The 23010-nt window shown below is 34.9% G+C and overlaps 1 protein-coding gene across 3 annotated transcripts in view; it reads right to left on the reverse strand.

Annotated features, from left to right (window-relative positions):
• The window catches only part of SOS2 (SOS Ras/Rho guanine nucleotide exchange factor 2), an 87265-nt gene extending 64514 nt beyond the window's left edge, over nucleotides 1-22751 (reverse strand). Inside the window, exons 1-2 of one of the 3 annotated variants that reach the window (XM_072963022.1) lie at nucleotides 22586-22751; nucleotides 1113-1238 (exon numbers count right to left, since the gene is read on the reverse strand). In XM_072963022.1, coding sequence (XP_072819123.1) covers nucleotides 1113-1238; nucleotides 22586-22672 — 213 coding nt within the window. In that variant the 5' untranslated portion in view covers nucleotides 22673-22751. Of the gene's footprint in view, nucleotides 1-1112; nucleotides 1239-5111; nucleotides 5313-22093; nucleotides 22114-22585 lie in introns of those variants that run through there. The other 2 variants (XM_072963023.1, XM_072963021.1) reach the window with 2 other exon arrangements.
• Between the last annotated feature and the right edge of the window lie 259 nt (nucleotides 22752-23010).

Raw genomic sequence — 23010 nt, forward strand, 5'->3', positions numbered from 1 at the left:
ATGGAAATTTATTTCCAATTTTGCCTATTATGAGTAAAACGCTTGGACGTTCATGTGTAAGTCTCTTTGTGAAGATGTATTTTCATTTCTCTAGAGTTAAATATCTAGGGGTAAAACTGGATAGATACATATTTAACTTTATAAGAAACTGCAAAACAATCTTTCAAAGTGGTTAGCCATTTTATACTCCCACTAGCATTGTATAAGAGCTCTAACTCCTCTGGGAGGAGAAGGATATAGCTCAAGTGGCAGAGCGCATGCTTAGCATACACAAGGTCCTGGGTTCAACTCCAAATACCGCCTCTAAAATTAAATAAGTAAATCCTCCCCCGACTCCCACCAAAATAGAACTCCTCTTTTTCACCTCTAAATCTTATTAACATTCCGTGTTATCAGTCTTTAATTTTATCCCTTTTAGTGGGATACTATTACAATGAAATAGTATCTAATTATAGCTTTAATTTCTATTTCCCTGATGAATTACGAGCTTGAGTACCTTTTCTTATGCTTATTGGCTATAAGTATATCTTCTTTTATGAAGAGTCTATTCAGGACTTTTGTCCATTTGGGTGAGCAGGGTGTCTTTTTATTATTGATTTGTAGCAGTTTTTAACATATTCTGGACATAAGTCCTTTGTAAGGAATATATATTGAAAACATTTTCTCCTAGTCTGTGACTTATACATTTTTTACTTTTGCATCAATTTTATTCTTTGATACTTAGTGGTGTTTTGAGTCCTCTGTAAAAAAAAATTTGTTTAATCACAGCTGATAAAGATATTCTGCTGCATTTTCTTCCAGAAACTTAACAGTTTCAGCTTTTATATTTAAGACTATGATACATTGTGAACTAATTTTTGTGTGAAATAGGTTTCAAGGGTTTTTTCCACCATAAATTTATCCAGTTATTTTAGCACTTTTTCTACTGAAAAATTTTCCTTTCCCCATTGAATTGCCTTGACATCTTTGACAAAAACAAACTCACCATATGTCCCCCATATGATTTCAATGGTTTTAGTTTACATGCTTATTTTGAATGACACATATTTAAATATAAAAATTAATTTATACAGTGGTTCAATGACTTTTTGAAATAACAAAATTATTTTTACCTCCACATCTTGAACAGTCCTTGGTTGGGCCATGCATAATTTATTAAGCAGCTGAAAAATCAGCTCTTCAATATAATAGAGAGACTCTTCATTAGCTGAGAGATTGGGATGTACTTGCTCCTGAACCTTTAAAGAAATAAAGTTTTCAATTAAAGTACAGACAAAATGCTATTAATTGAAAAAAAAAGTCAGAGAATCCTAATTTATAATTAATAGCATTTTCCAGAATGGTTACTCAAATGCAGGCATAAAACACACACACACACACACACAAAGAAAACGAATGTATTTGTTGGTCTCTATAAACTTTTTTTAATTCAAAGCAGTGGTTCTTAATCTTTTTTAGACACTATGAAAATCAATTGAAAGCCACTGGCCTCTCTTTTCCTTACCATCAAAAGAGCATATACACGTAATATATTCTACACGGTTTCAAAGGAAGCATGGATACCCTGAAGTTACCTAATAAATCTAATACAAGCCTATGAATACTAGGTCATGAACCTCAGCAGTAGAAATATCTCTGAGTAACCAGACGATTTTGCTTTTATAGAGGTTCTCTATGAAGTAGGTGCTAGTCAGATTTCTTTTACAATTGTATAATCTCCTTTCTGTTGCCACGTAGCTGTGCTGAGCCTCCTCTGTTGTTAAATTTTTTAAATTAGAACCTAGTAATCTATCCTAAAAATAATCCAGTTAAACTGAATATGAAAAAGAATAAGATAAAAAAAAAGTACCTAGCGTTAGAGTAGATGTCATGTAAATATTTGTTCAAAGAATTATGAAGAGAAGTAATTACTGTTCTAACTTTTTATGCTATGTTATTAGAAGGATATCAGTGCCACTAACATAAAAAGCAATAAAAAATTTAAGTAGTCTCATAGTTATTTTGGAAAACTAATGCAGTAAATTCAAAATCTTCCCACAAAGAAAATAGCATAAATTTGACCACTTCATCTAAATTCTCAATATCTAGCATAAAATTGTTTATTACAGTCTCTTGCATTTTCTAAGTTCATAGAATCTTTAATGAAGTCCTTTCTTTTTATTCTTAATATCAGTTATTTGTGAGTTCATTCTTTTCTTATAAGTCTTTCAAGGGTTTATCAACTTTATTAATCTTTTCAAAAACAAACTTTTGGCTTTGCTGATCCTCTCTATTTCATGTTTGCTTTATATTTCATTTATATCTTTCATCTTCAGTTTTTCTTCTGCTTTTTATTCTTTTTTCTAACTTCTTGAGATGGATACTTAGCCCATTATTTTCTTTTGTAATATGTATATTTTGTCTAAGAACTACTTTTGTTAAAAACCCCACAGATTCTGATCTGAATATCTTTGCAGTCATCCATTTCAAAATAACTTGTAATTTCCATATGGTTTCTTCTTCAACTTTTAGAATTTAGTAGTATACTTCTTTATTTCTAGACATACAGAGTTTTACTCTGTTATCATTTTTACTTATTTCTAGAATAACCACATTATGGTCAGAAAACATACTTTCTATGATTTCAATTTTTTGAAATTTGTTAAGACTTGCTTTTATATAGCTCATTATATGGGCCTAGATGGCTTCACTGACACACTCATCAAACATTTAAGGAAGAAATGCAACAATCTTAAGCAAACGTTCTCAAAAATAGTAAAAGATAATAAATACACTTTCCAACTTATTTTGAGGCTAGCCTTGATAGAAAAACTCAAAAAGAAAGATAAAAATTGTAGCTTATTTTCACACATGAATCTAGAAACAATAGCTAAATAAAATATTAGCTAACTTAATTCTGTAATATATTTAAAAAAATTATACAACATGACCAAGTTGGGTTTATCCTAGGAATGTAAAGTTGTCTTAATATTGGAAAATCAAGCAAAGTAATTCACTATGTTAACAGATTAAAAGAGAAAAATAATACGATTATCTCAACAGATGTAGAAAAATTATCTAAAAATTGAATATTCACTCATAATAAAATCTTCTAATAATTTCCTTAATTGGTAAAGGATATCTATAAAAATCTACAATAAACAGCATAGTTAATGGTGAAACACTGAAAGCTTTCCTTTTGAGATTAGGAAAAAGGTAAAAGTACTGTTCTAATATCTATTCCACGTGATACTGGAGGTCCGGGCTAGTGAAGTATAGCAAGAAAAGGAAATAAAATTTTAAGAATTAGAAAGGAAGAAACAAATTTACAGATGATTTGATTGCCCAGTGTGATCGTTAATTTGATGTGTAAACTTCTGGACCACCGGGTACCCAGATATTTGGTTAAATATTATTTATGAATGTGTATCAGGATGAGAATAACATTTAAATTGGTAGACTAAGTACAGCAGATTGCCCTCCCAAATGTGGGTGGATCTCATGCAATCCACTGAAGGCCTGAATAGAATAAAAGGCTGAGTAAGAAAGAATTCTCTCTCTCTGCCTGACAGTCTTTGAGACAAGTCCTTGGTCTTCTCCTGCTTTTGGACTACAACTTGGACTAAAATTATACCATCAGCTCTCCTGGGTTTCCAGCTTACTGATGGCCCATCTGGACTTCTCTGCCTCTGTAACAGAGAGGGAGAGGGGGAGAGAGACAGAGAGAGAGAGAGAGAGAGAGAGAGAGAGAGAGAGAGAGTGTGTGTGTGTGTGTGTGTATTTCTGATCTCTATTGATCTCAAACTAATACACTTATGAAGGAAAATAAAAATACTATACACATAAATTATTTAAATTTATAAAAAATAAAATGTTATTTCTATGTAACAGTAACAAAGTTTAGACAGTAAAATTTTAAAATAGTATCACTTACAGTAGAATAAAAATTATACCATCTATCTTGGAATAAATCTTACAGAAGAAGTACAATCTTACAAAAGAAGTACTCCTAGGGAGAAAACCAGACTCTAAGAAAAATTAAAGATCTTAAATAAATGAAATAAAATACCATGTTCATGAATTATCAGACTTAATACTGTAAATATATTAATTCTCTTCAAATTGATGCACAGAGTTAATAAATTCACAGTCAAAACCATATAGTTTGGTTAAAGTTGAAAAGAAAATTTCAAAACTTATAGGGAAATACAAAAGGCAAGAAATCAGTCATATACTCTTAAAGAAATATAAGTACTTGCTCCAATTATTACTGGAATTTATTACAAGGCTACAGTAATTAAGAATGTGACACTGCTACAATGATAGACAAACAGATGAACGAAACAGAAAAGAGAGTACAGAAACAAGCCCACAAATATACAGACCCTTGATTTACAACAATGGTGGCACTATGGTGGGGGGTGGTTATTGAGGGAAGGTGGGGCAAGTGAATGAAGAGTGAACAACTGGACACCCCTACAGAGAAGAATGAAATCAGCTCCTATTCACACTTGATAGAAAAACCAATTCTAGTTCAGTTTTAGACCCATTAAATAAATAAACCTACTCAAGTTTTGATAACATAAAATAAAGATAATGATCTTCATCACCTCAGGACAGAAAAAGATTTCCTAAAAAGGACACGAAAATTAGTACCCATAAAAGAAAGGACTGATAAACTTAACTGCATTAAAATTTAGAATTTAAGTTCATGAAAAGACACCTTTAAGGAAGTGAAAAGGCAAATTACAGAGTTGAAGAAGATCTATGTAACACATTTTTAAAAAGGGCTCAACTGGGACATTGTGCTGCACACCAGAGATTGACACATTGTAATTGACTGCACTTCAATTAAAAAGGGGGCGGGTCCAAGGAAGACATACAAATGATCAAAAAGCACATGAAAAAATGCTCAATATCACTAATTATCAGAGAAATGCAAATCAAAACTACAATGAGGTATCACCTCACACCAGTCAGAATGGCCGTCATTCAAAAATCCAAAAATGACAAATGCTGGAGAGGCTGTGGAGAAAGGGGAACCCTCCTACACTGCTGGTGGGAATGCAGTTTGGTGCAGCCACTATGGAAAACAGTGTGGAGATTCCTCAAAAGACTAGGAATAGACTTACCATATGACCCAGGAATCCCACTCCTGGGCTTGTATCCAGAAGGAAATCTACTTCAGGATGACACCTGCACTCCAATGTTCATAGCAGCACTATTTACAATAGCCAAAACATGGAAACAGCCTAAATGTCCATCAACAGGTGACTGGATAAAGAAGATGTGGTATATTTATACAATGGAATTCTATTCAGCCATAAAAACCGACAACATAATGCCATTTGCAGCAACATGGATGCTCCTGGAGAATGTCATTCTAAGTGAAGTAAGCCAGAAAGAGAAAGAAAAATACCATATGAGATCACTCATATGTGGAATCTAAAAAACAAAAACAAAAACAAACAAACAAACAAAAACAAAGCATAAATACAGGACAGAAATAGACTCATGGACAGAGAATACAGACTTGTGGTTGCCAGGGGGGTGGAGGGTGGGAAGAAATAGACTGGGATTTCAAAATTGTAGAATAGATAAATAAGATTACACTGTATAGCACAGGGAAATATACACAAAATGTTATGATAAATCACAGAGAAAAAAATGTGACAATGAGTGTGTATATGTCCATGAATGACTGAAAAATTGTGCTGAACACTGGAATTTGACACAACATTGTAAAATGATTATAAATCAATAAAAAATGTTAAAAAAAAAAGGGGGGGGCGGGGCTTACATTCAGAATATATAAAGAACTCCTAAAAATTCAAAAATTCAATAGAAAAAAAAAGATAAAAATCCCAATAGAAAAAAAATGGGCATAAAGGACTTAAGCAAGCACTTCACAAAAGAAATTCAAATGGCCAATAAACATGAAAAGGTGCTCAAGCTCTTTAACAATCAGAGAAATGCAAATTAGACCACAATGAAAACTAGTACCCACTTACCAACTAGGAAAACTAAAGTCTGATAATACCAACTGATGGTGATTATGCGGAAAAATGGGAACTTTCACACACTGCCACTGGAGTGTAAAATGGCTTAATCACTTCAGAAAACTTTGCCATCACCTACTAAAGTTCAAGATATGCATACCCTATGATCCAATTTCACTGCTCAATATATTTATAACCTTTGGAGCCCTATAGCCCAATACAGTAGACACTAGCCACATGTGGTTACTGAGCACCTGAAATGTAGCTCCACTGAACTGAGATGGGCTGTAAGAGTAAACTACGTATCAGACGTCAAAGATCCAGTATAAAAAAAAGTTAAGTATCTCAGTAATTTTTATGTTGGTTATATGCTGAAATGATTAATTTATTGGGTTAAATAAAATGTTGTTTAAATCAGTTTCATCTGTGTCTTCTTATATTTTTAACATGGCTATGAGAAAACTTTCAATTACATATGTGGCTAATTATTATATTTCAATTGGATGGTGCTGCTCTAGTGAAATAAGCACAAACGTTTACCAGAAAACATGTACGAGAAGGCTCATAAATAACATTATTGGTAATACCTCCAAACTAGGAAGAAACTCGAATATCAATCTAGAGTACAAGAGATAAATTGTGGCATATTTATACAATGGAATATATATACAGCAAAAAAGAAAACATGAGTAAGGTTAGCTCCATTAAATGTGGGAAAATCTTTAAAATAATGTTGGCAGAAAGAAGCCAGATAAAAAGAATAGATACAACGAGATTCCTTCTGGAGAGTTCTACTGAGAAAAATGCTAACAATGTGCTGTTTTCTAACGTGGTGATGGTTAAATAGGAGTTCTTTAAATTGTATTTTTATGTTTTATGCATTTTCTGACTGTGTGTTACACTTGACTGTAGAAAAGATTTTTAAAAGTTAGAGAATCATCAAGCAAACAGAAAATCAAGGGGTGAAATTATCAATAAATTAAGTCAAAAGGGCCCTCCTAGTCCCCAGCTCAATGAATGCGATTAAAATGTCAGAACACTGGAGACAGAAAATATCCTACCACCTTAGGGTGGAGGGAGGAAGCAAGTCATACACAAAGCATAAGACAAACTAGCTCCAGATTCAATAGTAACACTAGAAGCTGGAAGGCAATAGTTGCCCTGGTAAAATGAAAACATGCTCAGACATAACAAGGCCAAAAATTGTATCCCCCATGTACCCTTTCTCATTAAGCTTCTATAATTTGCACCACAGTAAAATGAGAGTACAAAAGAAGAAAGAGAAAAATATGGGATATAAGAAGCAAAGGAACTAACACAGAAGGAAAGCCCAGGACGAAGTGAAGGAAAATTCTAAGAGTTGTACAATAGGTATAAAGGTCACCAGTCCAGGCGGAAGCAAATCAGAAGGCTCTGGGAGAAACTATCTCAAAAGATAAAATCAACAGAGTATCTAAAAGAAGGCTATTTAGACAACTGGTAGAGAGTTTGAGCTTAAATTAATAAATACACAGAAAACTACACAAACAAGAAAACAATTACTAACTCCAGTAAAAGTAAAAGGTTATTAGGTAGGAAAGAAAAAGTAGTTTAACTATAAATAACACTTACAGTCATAACAATATAAACTTTGAATACTGAGTCAACCAAAATTAAGATGTAACTGTGAGACAGGGTGGAAGGCAGGAAGTATGTATGTGTGGTAAGGTACGTATGGTTGGAGGGGGAACATATGTGTATATGTTTATAAAGAATATTAAATCAAAACAAAAATTTAAATCCTTTCCTTCCATAGCAGGAAATCAACAGATAATGCCCCAAACAGAAAAGTCAGTAAGTAGCAATATAAGCACTTTTTTTCTTTAGAGATACAGAATACTGAAACAAATCACTTTGAAAAATTTAAGGGATCATCTCTAGGAAACAAAAAATTTTGTGACTAGTGAGGAGGTACTGCTGTTTTTCATAACAAGCCCTATAGAGCTAATTATCTTTTTATTTCCATGAATAATTTTGATAAAACACAAACTAATTTATAAAGAAACACAATTTGAAGTGTGGAAGTGGGAAAAAGGAAGGACACATGAAACTAGAGACTAGAAAAGATTTTAAGTAAGGCAGTTAGAAATTCATATAGGACTATTATCCAAAAAAATCTGGCTTTATTTTTTTTTAGAAATTCAAAATAGATTTGAGAGAAATAAATGTTTCCTCTTACATTTTGCACTTTATGACAAGAGGACACTTAATTACATCTTACCATGTATTTCTACTAGAGCGACAGAACAAAGACTTTTTTAAAAATGTGAAATAAACATTTATATTTTAATTTAGCAGTGGAGTTCTTAAGACTGTTTCTTATGGAGTTTGTAAGGCTGCCTCCATAAAAGTCAAGGGGCCTACTCAGTAAAAATGACTGTGCATGAGAATTAAGATAATGTCTAACTGGGATGGATTTTTTTTCTGTCATTATGATTTTAGCAAATAACCTGCAAAGAAGCTTTAACATTGAGGATCTGAGTTTCTTATGCCAAACTTCTTAAAGCACTTGCAAATATGGAAAGCCATGAAAACAATGTTAAAATCCCACCTATAAATACTAATAAGACATGAAGATGACAATGAAGGATAACCATACTTTGCGCTTTCACAGTATTTACTATCTGAGCATCCTAAGAGGTAGTCAACATAAAATTACCACATCAGAACAAACTCACCTTTCATATTTTTCTGAAAGACTAGTCAGAAAAAGAGCAATTAAAATAATTTTCAGTCTTTAACAGTAGATTAACAAGTCAAACCTGTATCTTAGTTACACCGTATTTTCAAATTGCCAGAAGGTATTTCCTTACATATACACTGTAAATAGAAGTTATAATACTATAAATTCATGCACAGACACATATAAAAACATTAAAATTTATTTTTTTAATTGACAAACACTAGATTTGACAAATTTTAGAAATGTTATCTCCTAAAGTACATTTTTTTAGCTCCCCATACTCACAATCAAATTAAAAATCTTGCCAATACATTTGTTCAATCAACTAACAATTTGAGTTTCTGGTATGATGTAGAAATAAATCCCTTTGGCTATACAGTCTTACTGTGTATTTACTTATGTTAAATTCTTTATTCCATTGCCAATACTTCTGCAAGGATGCAAGTGCCTCAAACACCAACTAAGAATGTTGGAAGTTTTGTTTGTTATGAAAGAGTTAAAATTCAATTTAAAAGGAAAAGAAACAAATTTCATCCTAAAGAGAAACACTAACAACTATAAAATACAGCTGATAGAAATTTTTAAAAACCTAAATAAATGAAAAGATAAACTTTATGGGTTGAAAAGGCTCAATACTGTTAAGATGTCAATACCCCTCAAACAATCTAAAATTCAACACAATCCAAATCAAAATTCCAGTAGGTCCAGTAGGGTTTTTTTTTTGGTAGAAATTGATAGGCTAATTTTAAAATTCCTATGGAAATGCAAAGGTCCAAAACAACTCTGAAAAAGGATGAAGTAGGAAGGCTGAAACTACCTTTTAAGATTTTTTTATAAAGCTACAATAATCAAAATAGTGTGGTATTGATGTAAAGATAGGCAAAAAGATCAGTGGAACAGAATACAGAGTTGAGAAATAAAACCACACTACATATAGACAAATGATTTTGATAAAGGTGCAAAGGCCTTCAGCAAAGGAGAAAGGCTAACTTTTTCAGTAAATGATGGGAGAACCACCAGACAACCATATGCAATAAAACAAACATAACATATATAAAATTATCTCATCATATATAAAATAAACTCAAACAGATCACAGATTTAAATGTAAAACCTAGAACTATAGAACTTCTGGAAGAAAAAATAGAAGAAAAATTTTGTAACCCTGGGTTAACCAACTATTTCTTAGATAGGACACTAAAGGCACAGTCTGTAAAAAATTAAATGGATAAATTAGACTTCATAAAAATTTTAAACTTTTACTCTTCAAACAATAATATTAGGAGTTAACTGAATATAATTGGCAAAAAAAGACAATGAATTAATAACATTTTATAGTAATAAAACTGTATTTTGGTCTTTTTTTTAAAAACTGAGATTTTCTCCATGTGCATTAATTATAATTTAATCTCTTTAATTTTGAGCTAAATTAATGTACCTTGAACCCTCTAAACTGAAGCCATTATTCTCAATTAAACAAACTACTACAACAATACTTGAACTAAATTTTAAAATAAAAACTAGCATTTTTTTCTTGGTAAATAAATTACAACTTTATCATTAATTACTGCCTAAAAGTGTATTAACGTATTAGCTTATACTTTTTAAGGTAAAGTTGCTATGGTATTTAATGTATACATAGAAAGTGAGAAGAAATGAAGAAGTGGCAGATTAGACAGGCTAGTTTTGAAAAATGATGTTGTTATATATGGGTTCTAGTACCTCTCACCATAAAAATTCTGGAGATTAGATAGTTGTAATCTGGTTAATTTGGGATGATGAGTATTTTGGACTAACAGTGACAACATAAATACATTTTAGGACTAGTATACATGTGGCATATAGATTCATGGGAAGAATGAAAACCTAAAACCTAAACTACATAGTTTATCATCCTTAAACCATTTTATAGTATTCAAAGAAAAGGTTCCATTATTGATAGGATTAATAGTTATTTACATTATTCAAAGAGAAGGCTCCATTATTGACAGTACTAAATACAATTACTCTGAACACTGATGGGTCCAAGCATTTTATTGAGTGTGGGATGTTAACCCAGAACTTGTTTTGATTCTTGGATGTATACAATAATGCCAACTAACTTTATTTACTTTCTTGTTTAAATGTGGAGTTTGTTGTTTTTAAAAATTATTTTCTTTAAAAAATCCCATTAAAGATTTGTTGCTGTTAAAAAAAAGGTAATACTAAGAGAATAAAAAGACAAGCTACATACTGAAAGAAAATCTTTGTAGAGCATACACCTGATAATTGATCTATATTCAGACACATAAAGAAATTTCAAAACTCAACAGTAAGAAAACAACTCAACAAAAAAGGGCAAGCGATCTGAACAGTTCACCAAAGACATATGGATGGCAAAAAAGAACACCAGAGATGCTCAACATCATTAATCATCAGTGAAATGGAGATTAAAAACAACAAGATACCAGCACAAACCCATTAGAATGGTTAAAGTAAATTAAATAACAAGTATTGGCAGGAGGAACTGGAATTCTCCTATGCTGCTGGTGGGAATGTAAAACTGTACAACAGTTTGAACAGAAAACAGTTTGATAGTTACTTAAAAAGTTAAACATACACTTATTATCTGATCCAGTCACTCTTTGATTATTTCCTAAGAAAAAAGGAAATATATGGCCATATAAAGACTTGTACACAAATGTTTACAGCAGCTTTATGTGTAATACCCAAGATGTGAAAACCAAATGTACATCACCAGGTGAATGGTTTAAAAAAAAACAGAAGTATATCCACACAATAGAATGCTACTAAGCAATAAAAAGAAATGAACTATTGATGCATGCAACAACATGCATGGATCTCAAATTAATTATGCTGAGTGAAAGAAGCCAGGCAAAAATAGAATACATACTGTGGGATTCCAATACCAAAAAAACTCTAGAAAAAGCAATCTACAGTGACCTAAAAAGCAGATCAGTGACTGCTTGTGGATGAGGGGTCGGGGGGGATGGGAGGGAGAATTATAGAGGGTAAAGAGGAAATTTATGGGGCTCAAGGATATACTTACTATCTTTATTATGAATGTTTTACTGAAATATACAGACATAAAAACTTATCAAACTGTACACTTTAAATATGTGCAGTTTACTGTATGTAAATTATATTTCCAGTTAAGTTATTTAAAATAATATAAAAATATAATAATCTGAGGAGCATTTTTCTGATCAGGGTGTATAACGAAGAATTAAAATCACAGTTGTACATGATAAACTCATTAAGGTTAGGAACTATTTCTTGTGTTTTTGGTTTCTTCTTATTTCCCCACCCCTTTACTCCTTTATTCCACACAGGTAATCAAGCACTGTGCCTTGCATAAAGAAAGCACTCAGTAAACAGTTACTAAATAAATTTATGATAGCAAACAGATTTCTCGGACTTGCTGAAATCTGGAGACTGGGAAAAATTAAGAACTCCATAAAATGTGTTTTTATTTCATTGGATATGTACCTGGAGACTCAGCTATCCCATATAACATAAATGAGGGGCTTCCTACTCTACGTTCCTCTATTCCCACTGTCTATTAATACTCACTTTTCTCACTTAGATTTAGTGTTCTTGATTAGGTGCTTTCTTAACAGGTTTTCAAGGCAGGTTTATTTAAAATACAGGTAAGTACAGGCCAGGAATTTCATTTCTATTTAGCTTAGTATTAGATAAGGGCTTACCATAAAATAATCAAGAAGTAGGAAAGACCACCAGCTGAAACTGAAAGTTTGTCATTAAAATTTTCCTTGATTGGAATGAAATGGCATATAACTTGTAAAGTCCTTCCAATAAAGCCAGACCATTAGCCTGTATAGCCAAGAAAGTACAGGCTAGACCAATGGTTCCAACTTGTTCCAGTGGCGGTAGTCACAGTGCTCTTAGAAGAATATGAAATATTAAGATACTTATACTTTATCATAGTAAGCAAGAATAATGTTAATAAAAATGACTATAAAACTTAAAACTATAAGCATGTTTGTAAGTAAAAACAGAAAGTCATAAGCTTTTCTCCCTGTTAAACCTCTGTATCTCTTGTTCATTTATTTTACAATCTTGCACTACTCATTAGCAAATAAATTGCAGCTGGCACCACAGACTTAAAAATAACAGGAGAAAAATAAATAAAATTGATAAAATTAATACCAGGTATTTTTCCTGGGACCTGAGAAAAAGATCACTTTTACTAAATATGTTTTATTCAGTCAAAATTTAACTCCCTGGGCCAAATACCTATGCCCTTCAGCATACTACCAAAACTACAATATGCACTCTTTAAGATCTGCCTGCAAGGTGCCTGCACTCAAGGAGTAAATAAAGCAGGTTTTTCTTTCCCACCTCTCCTTCACAACTGCCCCCCTCCCACTTTAATGAAGAAAGGCAGATCTCTTACTTATCCTGAATCTCATTATGGTGTGTTGCCCTGAAGCACAATAAAAATAAATAAGTAAATTCTAGGACACAAGCCAAAGAGACAATGATAAATATTTTTATTTAAGTTACCTTGTTGCCTCCATCCCCTAGCCTGCTGTCAAAAAATATATCACAATGAGAGGAAAAGCTCATGAGAACAAAGAAAAGAAAGCATCTTTAAGAAATACTAAATAAAGGCAACATTACTTTATTTCATTCAGGAGAAAAACCCCAAAGCGAGTTTTCACATCTTATCTTTCTATCATACAATTAGAATTCAGAAATGAGATGGTTGGCATGTGACATGTAGTAACACATTCTCCTGAACTGAAAAATTAAGTCAGACTTTGAAAGAAGATAAATATGATAAGCTACTTGGCTTGACAACTAAAACTGATCTTACCAATTAGGTTACGTGGGGTTATTTTCCATAAAATGAATGAGTGTGGTAGGCAGAACTAAGGTGGCTGGCTCCTAAGATTCCCACCCCTGGTATACATGCCCTGGGTACTCCTTCTTGAATATCAGCAGGACCTGTGAATACAATGAGTTATCACTCGTGTGATCAGATTACTATGTAGGACAAAGGTGACTAAGGTCCATAATCAGTTGACTTTGAATTAATCAAAAGGGAGCTTATCCTGGGTTGGCCTGACCTAAATCAGGTGAGTCCTTTAAAAGAGGGTATAGACGTGCGAGAAAAGTAACAGCAGCAGATACACTCCTGCTGGCCTTGAAGAAGAAAACTGACACATTATAGGGAGGTCATGTGGCAAGGAGTGGCAGCAGCCTCTGGGAACTGAGGGCCTCAGACAGGCAACTGAAAAGAAATGAATTCTGCCAATAACCACATAAGCTTGGACAGGACCCCGAGCCTCAGGTGAGACTGCAGCCCAAGCCAAAACCTTGATTTCAGCTGAGGACACCCAAAGCAGAGACTAGGCTAGGCTGTGTCTGGACTTCTAACTTACAGAAATTTTGAAACAATAAATGTGTGTTATATTAAGTCACCAAATTTGTTATGCAGCAACAGAAAATTAATATAATGAGCTAGATGTGTAGCTCCCAGGACTCGATGAAAATGTATTTAAAGAATGTGATAAGGTAAAATACATTTTCTCAATAAACATTGTCATGGCTAAGGTACACTGAATACTGTTTTTATTTTTCCAATCTTTCTTGGTTACACTGGACTACAAAAGTACTTCTAAGTAAAAAAGTGAAAAAGTAACAGTAATAATAATTAGTCATTTGACAAGTCCTGGAAAAGCTAGAAAATAAAAAAGTGAATAACTCTAAAGACCAGGTAATAAATCATTTTACAAGTCAGGTGCTTTCCAACTTTCTGCTTTAAACAAAACTGAAGGAGAACTTAACAGTTTCTGGCTGACAGAGCTTTAAAAATAATTTTTTGATAAATCACAATATAATGTTTGGCATACAGTTTCAAAGAAGTTTATAAAATGAGTCTGCTTTAAAATTTTCTTCTACTTATATTAACAAGCATTCTCAAGACTTAATCTACGGAAATGGAAAGTAGAAGTAGAACTGATGCTGAACCCTGATACCCTACAGTAAGCACCTGTATCATTTTAGCAATAAGTAATATTCACCTATAAAACATGAACTAATTTAAATATAATGCAAACAGGTACACAGGTGTTGGAGTAATGTGTTTTCAATAAAGCTTTATGATTATTAATTATTTTTCAGAGCTCATGACATTTACATCCTTTTGATCAATTATGTACTACTAGTAACTCAACACAAAAGGAAAGTTTTAAAGCTTTATGAGCATTGGGAAAATTTTTAAAAATTCCGTATATAGACATTTTGTTGTTGCAAAGAACTATAATTACAAAAGAGTTTCAATTAAAGACTTTGAAACATAAAAATGTTATATTAGAATATAACTATGTGGGAGAAGAAGAATGAAAAGTTCACAGAGATTAAAAAATTGATGTAAAATTTCCAACCATTAAAAAAGCACTTTGTAATGTATATTTGAAAAAGCTGAATGGTGTATATCAAATTGTTATGGTACCTAGATTTCATTGGGTACATTTAAAAAACTGGTGGGATTGTTTTATTTTAAAACATACCCTCTGAGACTATTTGAACCTAAAGATGAAAACTTTCAGGTATCAACAGAAAAATGTGCAAATTTTTCAAAATTCTTTTAGGATACGTAGCAAAAAGAAAATTAGAAAACTCCTTTGAGGAGAAAGACCAAGACTCAGGGCTGATTAGTTGAGAGCTTGGTGTGAGAGGGAAGGGACAGGTTTCTGGCTTGAGAACTGAGTACTATATCATTTATACTGGAGATGGAGGTTTATGGAAGATGGTAATAAGCTTGGATTGGGTCATGCTGTGAATATTCACATAGAAATATCCAGGAAGCATGGATTGGAAGAATCACTATTGTTAAAATGGTCATACTGCCCAAGGCAATCTACGGATTTAATGCAATCCCTATCAAATTACCCAGGACATATATCACAGAACTAGAACAAATCATAATAAAATTTATATGGAACCACAAAAGACCTAGAATTGCCAAAGCATTACTGAAGAAAAAGAAAGAGGCTGGAGGAATAACTCTCCCAGACTTCAGACAATACTATAGAGCTATAATAATCAAAACAGCATGGTATTGGTACAAAAAACAGACATATGGACCAATGGAACAGAATAGAGAACCCAGGAATGAAACCACAAACTCCTGGTCAACTAATCTTCGACAAAGGAGGCAAGAATATACAATGGTATATTATACAATGGAATACTACTCAGCCATAAAAACTGACAACATAACACCATTTGCAGCAACATGGATGCTCCTGGAGAATGTCATTCTAAGTGAAGTAAGCCAGAAAGAGAAAGAAAAATACCATATGAGATCACCCATATGTGGAATCTAAAAACAAAAAAACAAAAAAAAGAACATAAATATAAAACAGAAACAGACTCATAGACATAGAATACAAACTTGTGGTTGCCAAGGGGGTGGGGAGTGGGAAGGGACAGACTAGGAGTTCAAAATTTGTAGATACTGACAGGCATATGTAGAACAGATAAACAAGATTATACGCTATAGCACAGGGAAATATATACAAGATCTTGTGGTAGCTCACAGCAAAAAAAAAATGTGACAATGAATGTATGTATGTTCATGTATAACTGAAAAACTGTGCTCTACACTGGAATTTGACATAACGTTGTAAAATTACTCTAACTCAATAAAAGAAAAAGTTAAAAAAAAAAAAAAAGAATTGCCCAGGAAGCAGGAGCTGCAGCAGCTTTAGATAGGCTGCAAGAGAAGGCCTCTGGAAAGAAGATGATGTTCTTCTGAAGACTTAAAGGAAGTAAAAGGGCCATTCATATTTCCATCTGTAGGAAGGTTGTTCTAGGTAGAAGGAACACCAAGTATAAAAGCCCTGAGACTAGAACATGTCTACGTATTGTAGGTACCAGGAAGCCAGTGTGGGGCAGGAGTAGAGCAAAAACCAGACAGTAGTAAATGAGGTCAGTGAGGTAAAGGAGGAAAGAGGGCAACACCGGACTGTAGAGGGCCTAGCAGGCTACTGGGAGGACTTTGACTTTTATTCTGAGAAGCACTGAACAGGTTTTGAACAAAGGAATGACATGATCCCACTTATTCCTACTGTGTTAAGAAAAGACTGAATGGGGCAAGGGTAGAAGAGAAGAGACCAGTTTAAGAGGCTACTTTAATACTCCAAGAGATTGGTGATGCTGACTTGTTCCTAGGTGGCAGAAGTGGAAGAGTAAGAAATGGTGACTGAATATTGCCATAGTGTGACGTAGAGCTAAGAAGAGCTGCTGACAGATTAGATATGGGTTATAAAAGACAGGATTCAAGTAACTCAATATTTTGAGCAATTAGTATGATGGAATTACCATGTACTGATACAGGCAATACTACAAAAGGAGCTAGTTTTCAGGGGAAGAGAAGGAGCTCAGAATTAGTTGAGATGCCTAACACATATCTTTGTGGAAGTGTCAAGAAAGAAATTGGATATTCCAGCTCAGGAGAGGTCTGAGCCAGGAATAAAAACTGTAAACCATCAGATACAGATGGTATGTGAAGCAATGAAGCTGGGTGCGATTTCCAAGAATGGACTGTAAATAGCAACAGAAGTCCACAGACTAAGCTTTGAGGAGGTCAGGACGATGTAGGAGAGCAACAAAGGAGAAGATGGAGAAGGAATAGTCAGAGATGGAGAAAACCAGCTGAATTTGGTGTCCTGGAAGGCAAATGAGTAAAGGATTTCAGGAAGGAGGAAGGGATCAACTATCAAACGCTGTTAATGGGTCAATTAAAAAAGAATTACAAAGTGTAATGTAAGAGGTAGTACCTGACTTTACAAAGTGCTTTAATGAAGAAAACTGAGAAAATGAAAACTTCACTTGGAGGAGACAACACCAGTGTTCACATCTAGATCTTGATGTTGTACTCTGTTGCTTCATCCCTCTATATTAAAATGTGAAGTGTTACAACAGTTTCTACATTTCAAAAGCTTTCTACTTACCATAATATGTTCTTATGTAAAAAAAGGAAAGAATTTTAGGTTGTTAATTTTTAACGTGACTACATGAGATAATGCTAAATCCATTAGTTCCATTAAAATTCCTTCCTGATTCAAATACTCAAGCTAACAGAGAATATAATCAAACTGCTGCTCCCTTGAAGAAAGGCCATGGTTAATATAAAAGATATATACTTGATTTATGTCAAGTGGTAACACAGGTAATGCTTTGGATACTCAGCATAAAACACTTTAATGGAATATTATTGCTCCAAATATACCCTCCCAAAATTAAACTGAAAATAGAATACTAAATCATGGCTGACAGGAAGCTAAATGCAGCAAGCTAAAATGCATTCCTAATGCTCATCCAGTTCTGGCTAAACCCCTCGGGTCAGTTTGGGCCATTATTAGTTTGAAATCATTCCAAATGACTCCCTGGAGTTCTACTGTTATATTCAGTGGCTTAAGGAAATCCAGAACAGGCCTCATGTCACAAAAATCATAGTTTCTCCCATTCCTTTCAGTTGGAGTGATCCTTCAAAAAAGCAATTTTGATCAAGTTAATTTAATTACTTTGTTATATAAATAAACCTACAGGACTTCCTATTCTCAGGTACAGACCTTAACACGGTCTACACTACAGCCTCCCAACTAACTCATCTTTTTTCACTTGGTCTTGGTTCTTTTAAATCTAGTCATGTTTCTACCTTTCCCTAGGCCTCAAATCTTTTCTCCTCCTCTCCTTGTTTTGTTAATTCCTATTGATCTTTCAGATAATTGTTTACTTCTTTACTGTCTCTCCTAGACCTCTCTGCCAAACCACTTAGAATGGAAGCTGTATGAGAACAGGGGCCTTGCTACAACCTCAGTATCAAGAATAGTGCCTGGCACTCATTAAATATTTAAATATGTCCTCCAGAACTCAGCACGGATGTTACTTCCTTAAAGAAGCCTTCTTTGACCTTCTTATGTCAGTGATACCAATTTCATTTTCCCAAAGGACCCCATAGTTTTCTTCTGGGCCCCAGGCAAGATCTAGTGCAATCTTCTAAAACAGTTCCAAGAGATATTAGTACAAAGACATAAACATTAGAATCTTTCAGATTTCACAAAAGCATTTCTGAATCAAAACCCTCCACTCTCTTTTTCCCTGCCACAGACAGCTATTAACTAACTCATTCTTCCACATCTATTGAATTTTAACAGATATCTAAAAGCAAAGTGTAATGGCTGAGGTAGGAAGTCGATATTTAACCTAAATCAAATTAGACTCAGGAACAAGGTAACTCTACCAATTCCTTCTAGCTCTGACATTTGTAACTACAGATAAGAGAACAGACATTTTCTTTTCCATGGCTAGCCTGGTGAAGAACACCTTACAGAAAAGATATCTACAAGGGAAGTATCAGGGACTAAAAGTCCTGCTAAAATGATATTCAGGCATGTTTCCCATATGTAGAATGCTTACACTGACTTTTCTGAGCATAAAATCAAATAGCACATGCACAAATGACCACAGGCATTTCAAAGATACAGGTAAAAAGCTGCACTGACAAATATATTTCACACTCTTTCCCTTCAAGTAATATGATAGCTTCAATGTTCTTGAGGAGTAGTGGTAAAGGCATTTGCATTTCTGGTTCTTTTAGGTAAGATACATAATTCAGCAATAATGTTAATGCATGTATTATCCATTATTACTGTCATTTCGCTCTACTTTACCCTTTGTAGTTCTGTATGTATTTAAACGCCCCACGTGAATTTCTGTCTTAAAAGTTAAAGAACAAAAAGCACAACAAAACAAAAAGTTAAAGAACAACACATTTCTATTTCCAATATTATTTTTCCATAAATCTATTTCTCAATGTTCATGTTTCTACATAGTGAAATGAGTATTTAATGCTGGTTGAAAAAAATCCCCTGCATTTTCAAAGTCAACAATAACTTGGTCACATATATGCAGTTTTTGGTATTCAGAAAAATTAGCCAAAACTTGAAGTAAGCAAAAGAGATAACCAGGTGTTCTTCAGTGCAGTGCTATGCTCAGAGAACCTTTGATTACTTTCTATTGACTGGGCTAACCTACAAGATTAACTTAAGAGATCTTTGGTACAGATGCAAAATCTAATCAGCAGAAAAAGATAACCCAAAACTTACTGCTTTTGTTCCCGTAGGATCCCATATCTAACCTAACAATCTTATCTTAATATTATTTTATTAAATTGCATATAAATATCTACCTCCTCCAATTTTCATATTAAGTGGCTTTAATGTCTTATGAGTTCCCTCATTAAGTAATAAGTTGGAAGTCAAGTTGAATCAAAATTATTGACACATATTTATTCATATTTGCATTAAAGTCATGATTTTACCTTTCTGAAAATTGTATTTTAACAGTTTTGGAGGGTCCACCAAGATGCCCAAATGAACTAATAACCTAACAGAGCTAATTAAACAACCTGCTCTTTTCAAACACACACAGAGATTCCCTACAGAACTCTGAGCTCAGAATTGCTATCTCATATAAACCAAAACCTCAAAGTTTAGAATTTTCAGTTTCGGTGGTAAACGCCTTTAGAGCAAGATCTCTGCTTTCGTTAATGTTTGTATTCTTAGGATCCAGCTTCCTGACAAGTAACTGTGTTCAATAAATGTTAAATGAAACTAGCATATACAAGTTCGATGGCAATGTCAACTGGAGGAGAAAAATCCTAGTAGTCCAATAGCATTGCTGCTTCAACTATCAATCCTAGTAGTCTTTGTAACAATTTGGTCAGCTGGAAGAAGGAAGACAAGTTCTAGATGCCTTGAATGTGAAGACAAAGCCTCCCCATAAATGGCAGGAATTCTCACTGTACAAAGACATGGGTGGCAGGTACATATCAGAATTTTGAAAAGATGAGAAAGAGTGAACCTTGAGCTCCTAAAGAGCTACAACTCTTAGCAAGCACTACAATCAACATTTGCAATTCCACAAATACCACAAAACTTGACATAATCTGAATTACTAATATCAAAAATTTCCCAAAGATATTTTTTAAAAAGTCTTCCACGGGAATATACCTCAATTCTAGAATAACAGTAAATTAATAAATTTAACAGAAATTGCTTTTTGAGTTCACCTCAAAAGACTAGGTTTTCTTAGCTGTATTTATTCCATAAGCAAAGGATGTACAAGAACTGTGAAGTAAGACAATACAGATCTATAAGGCACCTGAGTTCCAAGAAAACAAGCACAACATATAAATGCAAATAGACTCAAAGCAATTAACTAGGATTGGATGCTAGCCCTGGCTTTTTTTCCAGCCTAATCTGAAGATATAAATCTATACCTGTGCATGAAGGAATATTAGGGTCAAAACTACCTACTGAATAAGTTATGCAACACATACTCAAATACTATTTGCTACCATAAAGAACTAGTAGGTAGAGACCTGCATCACATTACCAACATACAGCCCTACCTGGTAATTGCACTCTCTTGTTTCTATGTGGTTGAAGGTTCAGTCACTATCTAAGCATTCCCCCCTTTCCTTTTAACTCAGGCCAGTGTTCATTATCACCACTCAGCACACTTTCCATTTCTTTCCCTCTCCTTATAATAGAATCATATTGCTCATGGAAGGAAGGTCAATTTAATACTTTAACACCTAGAATACCTGTGAAATGATAACTGTCTAGCTGCTCCCAGCCACCTTCCCCAATTTTTTATTTTTACAGATATTACTTGATGTTTGGCCCAAGGGAGGCAATACCTCCTTGTAAGAATTTTGAAAGTAATGGAAAATCTGAAACTCTGAATGCATGAGGAAAATGTTTTTATCTTTAAAATACACTACCTCCTTTCACTTACAAAATTTAATGTATAAAGATTAATTTTCCAAGTGCAGTCTTAAACTGATGTTTATTTTTTCTTTATTATTTTAAAATTTATTCTTGATTATTTTGCACAAAAAACACAAGGGATTAAGTTTGCATCAATGGCAAGGAAAACCCATGTTTAGCAGGCATATCTTCTCCTGCACCCATTTACAGTCTTTAAACTTGTCTTGAACTTACAAAAGATTTTATTATAAAAATGATAGTATGATTATTACATATCTTCAGACGAAAACTCACACCATCTACAGGAGAGATGCACCGTAGCCATGCACTCAAACTTAAAAAATTGATTTTTGTGAGCTGCACCTTTTTTGTCCCCTTAAAATTATTCTAAGTTATAAATTTCGCTCAGTTAAGAAACTGACCATATTTTATAGGGGAAATCTCGTAAACAGGTGGGACGCCTTGTGCAGGAAGGGAGGAGGCACTTTAAATTTACTTCAAGAATTGTACACACAGACTTATGGCTCAATGACATTTCACACTCGTGAAACACATTCATCTTATTAAAAAAAAATACTTACTCTTAAATGAGTGGACACCCTTCACAAGCAAACTGCCTAAGGGAGTACCCCCAAAGAACTTAATTAAAAGTAATCACCCGGCCTGGAAATGTGCTTTTGTTTTATAAACTGTCTAAATACAAACGGGACTTTCTCTTGCCCGAATCCAGCCTGAGGACAACAAATTGGTCAACGGCGGAAGCTGCCTGACGAAATGACTGCAAAATGAAATCCACTTTTATGATCATAACAAAACCTTCCTTCCGGGGCCAGGCGAAAACTTGGGAAAACGTCCTTTTGGACGCAACAGGCAATCACGAGCCGCCGCCGCCGGCTGGGGAGAAAGCGCTCGGCGAGGGCCCTCAGGCCCCGAGCGCAGGGAGGGCACGCAGCTCCCCGTTAGCACGTCTCAGGGGCCGCGGCCCGCACCCCGCCCGCCGCCCGCCGCCCGCCGCCCGCCTTGGCCCCGGCACCTCCCTCGGGCCCCGCGGCCGCCCGGGCACCAGCACTGACCTTTCGCAGGGCCGAGACCAACAGTCCCCGCCATTTCGGACTGTTCTCTTCGCTGAAGAACTCGTAAGGCAGCGGCGCCTGCTGCATGGCCCCGGCAGCAGCGCCTCCGCATCGGGGGCGGCCCGTGGGCCGAAACGGGCCGGGCCGGTGGCCTGACAAGCAGGGCGCAGGCCGCCTCGCCTCGCCTCGCCTCGCCGGCAGCCGCCGCCTCCCGCCCGGGCCGCCGCTACGGCCGAGGCGGCTCGGAGGCGGCGCCGGCGGGCGGGCGGGGGCTTCGGGGGCGGCTTCCTCGGCCGGGCGGCCGCACCTCGCGCAGCGTCCGCAGAGGAAGCGCGGCGGCCCGTGAGCCCGGGCGGCCCCCGGCTGCGACCGAAGCGGCGGCCTCTTTTCCCAGCGGCCTTGGCCCGCTTCTCGGGCGGCTCCTC

Source organism: Vicugna pacos, chromosome 6 (genome assembly GCF_048564905.1).
Source record: "Vicugna pacos chromosome 6, VicPac4, whole genome shotgun sequence".
Taxonomy (NCBI): domain Eukaryota; kingdom Metazoa; phylum Chordata; class Mammalia; order Artiodactyla; family Camelidae; genus Vicugna; species Vicugna pacos.